At 31.0% G+C, this 11,645-nt stretch overlaps 1 protein-coding gene across 2 annotated transcripts in view; it reads left to right on the top strand.

The window, feature by feature from the left end:
• Positions 1–474: 474 nt before the first annotated feature.
• The window catches only part of LOC140452359 (E3 ubiquitin-protein ligase KCMF1-like), a 35,402-nt gene continuing 24,231 nt past the window's right edge, over positions 475–11,645 (top strand). For both annotated transcript variants that reach the window (XM_072546566.1, XM_072546565.1), the window contains exons 1-3: positions 475–656; positions 710–877; positions 9,686–9,828. In XM_072546566.1, the coding sequence (XP_072402667.1) occupies positions 641–656; positions 710–877; positions 9,686–9,828 (327 nt within the window). In that variant the 5' untranslated portion in view covers positions 475–640. The remainder of the gene's footprint in view (positions 657–709; positions 878–9,685; positions 9,829–11,645) is intronic.

Genomic DNA, 11,645 nt, shown 5'->3' with positions numbered 1-11,645 from the left:
AAGTTTTTACGCTGTATGGGTACTATTTAATCTTGTTTTAAAATAACAACTAATAGTATCTAAAACATAATTTTCACAATGATTGAATATTGGTGAAATTATTACAATATAGTCTTAAACTGATTTATACTTAAGATTTGTACATATTTCAATTAAAAATTTGAATTATAATAATTTTTCTAAAAAGATTAATTTATTAAAAGTTAAAATAATATTATTTTCTTTAAACAATTTTATAAAACGCAAAAATTTAATCCTATTCTACGACCACGCGGCATCTACATAAAAATATCTAAAGTTGCATTTATTGCCCCACTCTTTCATATTTTAGAAGCAAACCGCTCCTTAGTGGTACCACGTGCAACACGTGCGTTCCACTCGTCCCACTTTTCTTTATCTATGTCACATCTTTTGCTATGCTCAAAAATAACAGTGAAAAATTCTTCTATAAGCGTCTATATTCTTTGTTTATATTTCGGATGAAGGATTATAAGGAGAGGAGTTAGAAATACCAAATTACGAACTTACCAAAAATCAAAATCTTTAGTACAACTGATATATTCTTACTTGCGATAGTATTCTGAAATGTTATACATCTTTATTAAAATAAAGTGTTCGGTAAATTGTTGACAATATAACCATGAGCCGTCATGAAGGTAAAATGCTGAAAGTAGATCTGTACAAATATTTATTTTTTATTGTATTTTAGGTGTTAGCTGCGATTCCTGCCTAAAAGGAAACTTTAGAGGACGCAGATATAAGTGTCTAGTTTGTTATGATTATGATCTTTGTGCAACATGTTATGAAGGAGGAGCCACCAATACAAGACACACTACTGATCATCCTATGCAGTGTATCTTAACAAGATCTGATTATGGTAAATATATATTAGCAGTATCTTAGTAGTAGTAGTAGTAATAACAATCCAATTGAAAGTTTTGGGATATCCAATTACTCCATTTTTGCAGAGTTCTTTAAATGTGTGAAATCCCTTTTGTTGTGTGTCTATTTTTAATTCATTCCAAGTTTTATTCATAAATGTACATTTTTCATGAATTAAATGAAGGTTCTTGTTGTTGTTCCTTTTCGTTTATGCCCCTTTTATTGTTTTGGTTAAATGCCTTAATTAATACTCTTAATTGCCTAAGTTTTGCTGTAATTTTTTTACTTATTAAGGATATTGTGTAGTAAATACATACTCAAAAATGTTTTTAGATACTTATTTGCGATTAATTCAATTTGCTGTCCTTACTTTCTGTAAGATCAATGTTGTTTATAGCTGTATAAGGTTCAGCTTTGTTATTAAGTATTTGATTTGACCAGCATATTTTTTAGTTTACAATACGTGACTTATATGTTCTTCTTCTTGTACATTAGAGAAAGAAGACACAACATATACTTATAACAATTTTTTTTAAGCTTGATTTACGCCCAAAAATGTTACTAGAAGCTTCACTAGATTCCTTTTTTTGTTGATTTTGAATTTGCTAGTCATTAAATATGTCAGAAGTTTTCATACGACAAATTTTGTAGTATGTTCTTAAAAGCAGGAGTCTTATATGTAATAAAAAGGAACAGTCAGGTATTTATGCTATTATTTGTTTAATTACAGTTAGTATAGTTAACCAGTCACATAAAAAAATGGATAAAATAACTCCCAAATAGATTATTTCATGACAAGAAAAGAAGATATAAGTGAATTTAACTACTATAAGGTAATTAGGCCAATTAAGTTAGATTTTTACTCCACACAACTGTATAGACAGGTTTGACGGTTAAAATGTGTACTATGAGATCTTACAAAAAGACTCATCTAGGGATTTATCAATTGTTTAGTGGAACTATTCTTAAATAAACAATGAAAATGTCCAACTCATTATTTTGCTTGTAATTTAAAAACTTGTCTATTTAGAGATTGAATTTCAATAGACAATTTTTTTGAAAAAAAAAAGATACACAAAATGAGATATGTTAAACAATAAACAAAAAAATGTATTGCAAAATGAAAAAAAAATCGTTTTAAATATTGTTAATAACTTCTTTATTTTTTAATTAAAATTTGTTTAATTGTGCCTGAAAACAAAATGATTTAATAATAAATAGTGCCTTTTCCCTGGGTGGGTAAACAGATACTGAGATTGTGAGCCAACAATATAAGTTGTTTGTGCTGGGCATAGAAGTAAAAAATTAAACAAAACCAAAATTTCAGAGAGCACCATAAAAAATCAAGTGGTGAATGTAAAAACATGAGAAAGAACTTCTATTCAGGGCAAAAATAGTAGAAAAAATGGGCTGGAACGTAAAAGGAAGTCCTAATACAATTTAGAGGAATATGGAGAGACAGGTACAGGTTGGGTAATAGGTTCGTTTAATAGAATTATAAAAGTGGGACAAATGCAGGGCCATAAAACTATTTAGTCACATGCGCACCATGAAAATATGGGAGAGAGTAATTAATAGACAAATATATGTGAAGAAACCGAAATATCTGATAATCAGTTTGGCTTTATGCAAGGCAGATAAACAACATATGCAATTTTCATTATAAGGCAGCTGATGAAAGAATACGGGAATAAAGAAAGGCACACTCATATGGTATCTATATCTATTGATCCTGAGATAGAGTGTGATAGAGTTCTTCGAGAGATTCTGTTGTGGGTGCTCAATAAGAAAGGAGTTACCTGTACGTTTTACTTTTTCCAGAGCCAGATTGAACAGTATACAGGAGAGAGTCTCCGTGGCGCAGCCCGTTATTTGTTTTAACAGGTCCAGACAGTTCTCCCTGGATTCATACTGTACATTAAATTTTTTTAATAGTTAGTTTTGTTAAATTAACAAAAGGAACTGCTTGCTCTTTCATTGCTTTGAACATTTCTCTTCTATTTACGCAGTCGTAGGCTGCTTTGTAGTCTATAAATATGTGATGAGTATCTATGCTATATTCCAGTGTTTTTTCTAAAATTTGACTCAGGGTTGCAATCTGATGAATTGTTGATTTTCCACCTCTGAAACCAGCCTGGTATTTTTCTACTATTCGTTATACAGTGGCATAGTATTGTGCAAAATATTTTATATGCTGCATTTAGAAGCGTAAACCCTCTATGGTTAGAGCATTCAAAGATATCTCTTTTTTGTGTATAGTGCAAAGTATTCCAATATTCCAACTACTGGGGAGGGAGTTCTGTGTCCATATTTCTTTTATGAGCTGCTGAAGTGCCATTATGGTATCGTGGCCACTTTCTTTATATCGTTCACCTGGGTGATTTGTTTCTGGCTAGTTTTTAACTATGTATTTAACTTTAAGGATCATTGGTGATTCCTCTTCCCTCTCGTCTGTTCAGCTTACCTCATCTCTTCTTTCAGGTTTTCTTCTTCGCGACGATTACTCCTGTTTGTCTGCCTCTTATTCTGTTTCAGTCGTTGTTGACTGTACATTATCTTTCCACCTTTTTGGCGGCCTTCCAACGGGTCTTCTGCTATACAGCTTGTTGTTTTTACAGATGTTCGCTAATCTATCTGGTCCCATTCGGTTTACATGTTCGTTCCAGTTTTTTTTTTCTTGTTTTTATCCACCTGTTAATATTTTAAATTTTGCATTGTTCGCGTATACTTCTGTTGGTTTGTCTGTCTCTTAATGATATGCCCGCTATTGATCTTAATACTTTCATTTTGATATTGTTGATTTGTTGTTTCGTCTTTCTTGTATCGGTCCTTGTCTCCGCTGCATGTGTTAGGATTGGTCTTACTGTTGTCTTGTATACTTTCATTTTGCTTTCCGTGGTCAGATATTTGTTTCTCCATATGGTTTCTCGGAGGCAACCACTTACTCTTGCCGCTTTTGATACTTGCCTTGTGGTCTCTGTTCTTATATCCCTGTCACTAGTGATCTCTACTCCTAGGTAATTGAATTTCATTACTTGTTCTACAATTTTGCTGTCTATTTCTAGTTTTCATCTACGCGGCTCTTTACTGATCACTATACATTTAGTTTTTTCTACTGATATTCTTATATTAAGTTTGGAGCTGCCTTTGTAGGTCATCTTTGTTATCAACAATTACCCCCTTTTCGGAGGACCATTTTCCCTTCCTCAGCCCTGACCCTGCCTTCCATTGGGGTTGGTTACCCAATCTCTAGCAAGGTTGCTCAGGTTTTCCAGGGTTCACCTGTGCGGCCCAATTGCGCTTCACTACCCCTTTGAACCCATGGTTTTCTTCTTCCTCTATATTAAGTACCTGGTTAAAGTATTCCACCCATATATTCAATACATCTTTCCTTGTTGCTACTAGGTCACCATTCTGGCTTATGCATTATCTTGTGGTTGCTTTGAAATCTTTTATGTTGATGTTAACTCCCTTATAGAATGCATTGAATTCTTTCTTTCTGTTAAGGTTTTTTATATATTTGTTTCTTATTTAAATGGTTTGTTTTTTTTTTATTTTGTGTATCCTGTTTTCCTGTCTTCCCTTTGTCTGGTAATTCTCTACAGTTGTTCTAGTTCGTCGGATAAGTATCTTTCTGTAGGCTTCATTTTTTTCTATTGTTGCATTCATTCTTGCATTCATCGTCAAACCAAGGATTTTTACGGACACACATTGAGAAACATGAGGTTGAAATATTTAGCCATTTCCAGAATCATAACTCATATAATAAAATCGTTATTAACATATAATAGTTTCATTGCATATCAGTTTTGGTTTATTGTTTATCTAAGAGCCATATAGCTAACTAGTTCAAAATTCTTTAAAATATATATACAGATTCGGCAAATTTTCAACTACCGTATACGTTATTCAGTATGTGGAACAAAGATAACACTTAATTGTTTGAATAGAAGTGAGAGGCAGTCACCATCTCGGTGGAGTAGGTATGACTTTTAAACAGTGTTGCTATTATTTCTGTGACATCTTTCCTTCTAAAATTTTAGTCCGATACATGAGTCTAAAATAATATTTAAATCCACTACAGTTCATTGTAGAATAAAAATTAATATTGTCCCAAAAAAATTCAAATAAAGTAGCCACGTAATTGTTATTTTCTAATCGATTTTATTAATTACTTTATTAGTTAACAAAGAACAGTGATTTAAGTAATTTATGTATGGCAACAAAGCATTTCCCCTGAAAAGTTTAAAATTTTAAGCAACGCCTTCTTTTACAGTGTGAAGCGCCATAAAAATACACCCATGCCGATGACCGACAGTAATTATCGGACACTGATGGGGTGCAGTTCTTTGCATAAAATTATTTCGTCGCCAACTTTCCGTCGGTAAATCTTTAAGAAAAACTCAAACACTTATAGGTATTCGAGTTTTAAATGTAATTTTTGTAGATTTTTAGCTGTGGTAGCAAGGAAATAAAACAATAATTAACTTAACAAACATTAACCAAATATAAATATTATTTTTATAAGAAAAAAACCAATCAAAAAAATTATTCTAAATAATTAAAATTAAAGGCATTTTTAAAAAATCTCTAACCAATTAAATGTTCAAACAAACCACCATTTTAAGCTAAACAAAATCCGAATCTATCAATTGAAGCAAGTCTCATTGCATTTAGCTGATTTGGTTGTACTCGACTACAAAGTTGAACAATTTTTTTTTACAATTCTGCTAAATTGGTGGCTTGTTCGAATTCATGCCGATATAATTTTGATTTTAGCATTCCTAAGAAATAAAATACCAAAGGTGCTAAATCTGGTGATCTAGGGGGCCATTTTATTGTTCCTCGTGTAGAAATTATTCGTCCAGGAAATGTTTGTTCCAAATAATTTGTAACTTCGATTGCATTATGTGCTGGGCAACCATCCTGTTGAAACCAAACATCATCGAAGTTGACCGCAAGGTTTCGAACTGATGGAATAATCTGATTGCGTAATAAATCTAGATACTTTCGTCCATTCAGATTTCCCGTAATAAAAAATGGACCAATTATATTATCGTTATAAATGCCAGTCCACACATTTAATTTCTTTGGGAATTGTGTTTTCACAGCAATACTCAAATGTTTCTTTTCCGTAGACCAATAGCGGACGACAGATGGATTATGACGTTTATGGATTGTGAATGAAGATTCATCGGAAAACATTTTTTAAAAAGTTATTGTTTTTAAAAAGCAGCAATAAATAACTGTATTATTTCTACAATAGAATGGTTCCCATAATACCATTTCACCATTTGAATCTTTTCTTTTTGAAAATACAGTAGAACCTCGATCGGTCAAACCTCAATAACTTAAAAACCTCTATAACTTTAAAAAATTATATGTTCCCTTCCCATCGGAGCCAAAAACCTATACAACTTAAAATACACAATCTCGATAACTTAAATAAATAATATCAATATTTGCCCTCAGTAACTTAAAGAAATGTTTTCACAATCTCTATAACATAAAATTGTTTACCAATGACAGCTGAACAGCTTACTGTATCATAAGTTTTGATCACTGTTCTAGAAACATCGATTTAGGTACTGTGTGATACCTTGCTTAAAATGAGTTCAAAAGGAAAATTAACAACGCTAACATATGCTGATAAATTAAAAGCTATAGAAGCAGTGAAAAATGAATTCAAAAGAAAAGAAGTTGCGGCTCTGTTTGGAATACACGAGAGTACATTATCAATCATCATAAAAAAAGAAACCGAACTATTGAAAAAACAAGAATCAGGAGACAAAAATTGCCGAATTCCCTAATTTGGAACAGTGTTTGTTTACGTGGTTAAAACAGTATCGAAACAAAAACATCAGTATCAGTGGACCCATACTGAAAGAAAAGGCTGTAGAGTTCGCTAATTCACTAAAAATCGATAATTTTAAAGCCAGCAATGGCTGGTTAGAGAATTTCAATAAACGAATGATTTAGCCTTAAAAAAATGTGTGGCGAAAGTACGAGCGTAAGCAAATCAGTCTGCCAAGAATGGAAATCTCAATGGAAATTGCATAATTTAGTGAATAATTATGATCCCAATGATGTTTTTAATGCTGATGAAACTGGTCTGTTTTTTAAATGTCTTCCTGAAAAAACATTAACATTCAAAAATAAAAAATGTCATGGAGAAAAACACAGCAAGGAACGACTTACGATTCTGCTTTGTGCAAATTCTACGGGCACAGAAAACCTCAAACCTTTAATTATATAGGTAAGTCAAAAAAACCTCGGTGTTTTGCAGGTTTAAAATCACTACCCATGGATTATGAAGCCAATAAAAAAGCATGGATGACAGCAGAACTTTTTAAAAAATGGCTGATTAATATAGATTAGCAAAGGGCAACTTGAAATAGAAAAATTGTTCTGTTCATCGACAACTGAACAGCACACGGGGACATACCACCATTAAAGGCAATCAAAGTACAATTTCTTCCACCAAACACAACATCACAACTTCAACCTTTGGATCAGGGTATCATTAAAAATTTTAAAACATTATACAGAAAAGAAGTTGTTAGAAGAATGATAGCTGATATGGAGCAAAATACGATTTCTTCTATCAATGTTCTTCAAGTAATGAGGATGGTGGACAAAACATGGCAAAACGTAACACTCCTCACAGTGAAAAACTGCTTTAGAACCTGTGGTTTTTCTTCAGAACCTCAAGAAATCATTTTGAAGAGGAAGATAATAATGATCCTGAATAATGGAATAACAACATGTACTGTATTTAAAGTTATAAAGACGATGAATTTAATGACGACCCACAAACTTCATCTAAGAGCATATCAATCAACGAAGCAAGAGTGCTATAACGACTGTACGATCATTTATAGAGCAGTGTAGAAACATAAAAGATAACGTATTTTCTTCTCTATGTTATTGAAAATCAAATCGATTTAGAATCTATGAATTGTTTAAAACAAAAGAAAATCACAGACTTTTTTTTAGTAGACTATACCTTTAATTATTGCTTTAACTTTTTGTAACGAATATAATAAATTAATGTAGTGTATGTAGTAATGTAGTGTATAATAAATGCCTATATTTTAATGAACTTCTGACCTATATTAATTCATCACAACATAGACCCTTGATAACTTAAAACCTCTATAACTTAAAATATTTGATTTTTCCCTTGGAATTTAACTTATCGAGGTTCTTCTGTATACGCTTGGCATGTTAATTATTTGTTTTCAACCTTTTACCACGACAGCTAAAAATCAAATAAATAGACCTTACCTTATTGACCTTAAACCTGTTGTACAGATAAGGACCGCCTATTCTTTTGAGGGGAAGAGGTAGAGAGGGCAAATGGTTTATACTATATTTCTGTCTACTGAAGTGCGTTATTTATTTAGCTCACGCTGTTGTCGCATCTCAATTTCTCAATTCAGTATTCTTTGTTAATTAATGAAGTAATGATATAATCGTTTAAAAAATAATACTTGCATGATTACTTCATGTAAGGTTTGTTGGGCAATATTAATTTTCATTCTACAATGAACTGTAGTGGAATTAAACATTATGTTACACTTATTTATCCGACTAATGTTTTAGAAGGAGTTATGTTACAGAAATTTCGCAACACTGTTTAAAAATTAGACTCGCTCGAATAACGTATACGGTAGTTGAAAATTTGCCGAATCGGTATATATATATATATATATATATATATATATATATATATATATATATATATATATATATATATATATATATATATATATAAATGATTTAATTAATTATGTCCCAACAGATTGATGACTTAATTTTTATATACCACGGATATCTCAATTTATGTATTATGAAAAAATGGCATCCTGTAGTCATAAATAAATACCAAATATATTTGTGTTTAATGGAATCAATAATCTAAACATTTTTTAGACGCGTTATCAGGGGAAAAATATTTAAAAAATAATTATTTATTCATCATCAGAGGTGGATTTATCCCTTGTTCTCGACCCAGGAATTTTTAGGTTTTTATAGTAGTCTAAAATGCTAATTAAGTCTGTAGGCTTATCTAATTTTTTCTAAATTAAAGAAAATTCTTTCTTCTATCTAAATCTAGAGACGTTTTATACAACAGGGTACACACATTTTCATTCAAAAATCGCATCCATTGTATATCATGCCTTGCAAATTCATTAGTCTCATTGTGTTTTGTTTTGAAGTGCAATTCTTTGGCATATAATTGCTTGAAATCCAAGAAATCTGGTTGGTGCATATCTACCACAATATATTTCGGTGCCATTGATTGGTTTAACTGAGGAAAGTTACATAGATGATGTATATCCATGGATATCTTCTTTTTATGCTTTTCTATATACAGTGTGTCAGTAAAGTATGGAATAAATTCGATATTTCCTAAATGAAAAGCCTTTTTAAAAAAATCTAAAACACGTCGATTTTTAAATTTAATGTTCTACATTTTACAATAAAATTTCATTATACAAGGTGATACACATTACAGTGATGACGTCATCGGTTGATGTAACCCGAAAGAGCATTTTAGAATATATATAACTTTTATAAAAGATTTTTTAAAAAGTTTTTATGATTCATAATATACAGCGATCTACAGGAATTTCATTTTCCTTGTGGATTTTTTATTTTAATTTTTAGAAGTTTTATCTCCTTCCTAATTAGACAACTATTATAGCTTTTATATGAAAAATATGTAACAATATATGACTAACAAACTAATTATATGTAGTATTCATTTGTTACTATATATTGTATATGTTGTTTTCAGAGCTGTACTATGGTGGCGAAGCTCTTACCAGTTTGGAATTACCCCAATCTTACACATGTCCATACTGCTCTCGTATGGGATTTACTGATGTAACATTGCAAGAGCATGTTACTGCTGATCACCAAGATATTAATTTTGAAGTGGTAAGATAGTTTAATACCTAACTTTTGAATTTTCTTAGTTTGAAGTAGAAATAAACAACAGAATAAAATTAAAACATCATTGTTTAAAATTTCGTTCAAGATCGGCTGCACACAATAAATTGTGAAGATCCCATATAAATATGTCAACGTGAAAATAGATTTAAAAAAAAAAGAAAAAGTTGCTAGAAATTTTCTAGGAAAAGCATAGGATTCAATAGTTCAACCACAAATAAAAATACTTTTGCCTCACTGTAGCATTTGAAGGCATACCGGGTGGTGAATCGTGAAACGGACCATAGGAAACTCAATGGGAAATTTTAAATTGTTGAATTCCTGCTTCCCTAATTATTTTACATCAAAAGTCATAAGAAACTATTTGTAGAGGACTAAAATCTGAATTTAAAACAAAAGTTAAAACTGTTCTAAGAATTAAATGTACTTCAAAATTTTGCAAAAATATAATACTTTTTTCAGGCCACCCCTAAAAGTCAGGTCACACGTAGGGCAAAAATGTTTATGACATGTTTATTTGATCATATTGATGTTTGACAATATTTGAATGGTCAATCTTTTTATTTTATGATTAAATTATAAACAATGAATTTTACTAAAATACTAAATACTACTACTACTACTGAACAATAAATATTACTTTGTAAACAATAAATTATGTTGTTTACAAAGCAATCAACTTACTGAAATGTACTCAGTTGATGAAAAATCGCAATAATGTATTCAGGCAATAGTGCGAGCCTTTTCCTTCTCTAGGGTGCGAGCACTGCCAGATCTTTATTTAACGTAAGATATTCTAATACACTTCAAATAATTCCAGGATATACAACAATTCAAAGAATTCCAATATAGTGTTACTGTGATCCTTATTCCTAAAAAGAATTTATGATAATTTCTAAACCTAAAACTATAACAAATGTTATAATAAAACATTTTTATTATTGTTCCTTTCTCCTCAATTGAGTACATTTTTTTAATCAACTTAATTGTTTTTTTTTAACAATAAATCACAAAATAAAAAATTTGGCCATTTAAATATTGTCAAATATCAGAAACATCAATATCACCAAACGCAATACGTCATACACATTTTTGCACGGCGTATGGCCTGACTTATCGGTGGTCTGAAAAATGTATTATATTATTGCAAAATTTTGGAATACGTTTAAATCGTAGATCAATTTTAACATTTGTTTTCGATGCGTATTTCAGTCCTCTACAAATAGTTCAAAACGCGTTCACTCGCATCTGACAAACTGTTGGCATTTTTTTTTCGAAACAAACTGTTCTAAAGCATTAGTCTTCATCATTCTTTAATTTTTTATACTTATCCTACAAAACTAAATTCATTCTATGCGCATGACTGTGAGTAAATAAAGCTTGCAGTGCCATAGTTTTAACTTTTGCATGGAGACCATTCAATTCCCCAGACATCACGGCAGCGCCATCATAAGTTTGCCCTACCAATTTATTTGGCTTATGACTTTTACTCACGTGTGTAAAACAAAACCTCTCATAAATATTACCACGTAACGCGTATCGAACATGAATTTATAATTGTGAATGGCATGATATATCGGTAGTTTCATCTACTTCTAGGGAAAAGCAAATGGTTGCCTGAATCTCAGATTCAATAACGTTATTCAAAAAGTAACTAATTGATTCTATTAATTCATTCTGGATTGTTTTAGATATGCCTTAAATTACCTTGATTTAACGAATGCTCCGATTCATCCTGTCCCCTAAATGATAATTCCTGACAACTTAAAAAAATTACAATATCAATTAAACGACGTAAAACTGCT

Source organism: Diabrotica undecimpunctata, chromosome 10, assembly GCF_040954645.1.
Source record: "Diabrotica undecimpunctata isolate CICGRU chromosome 10, icDiaUnde3, whole genome shotgun sequence".
NCBI lineage: Eukaryota > Metazoa > Arthropoda > Insecta > Coleoptera > Chrysomelidae > Diabrotica > Diabrotica undecimpunctata.
The sequence above is the reverse complement of the archived record's forward strand: the minus strand, read 5'-3'. Positions and strand labels throughout refer to the sequence as shown.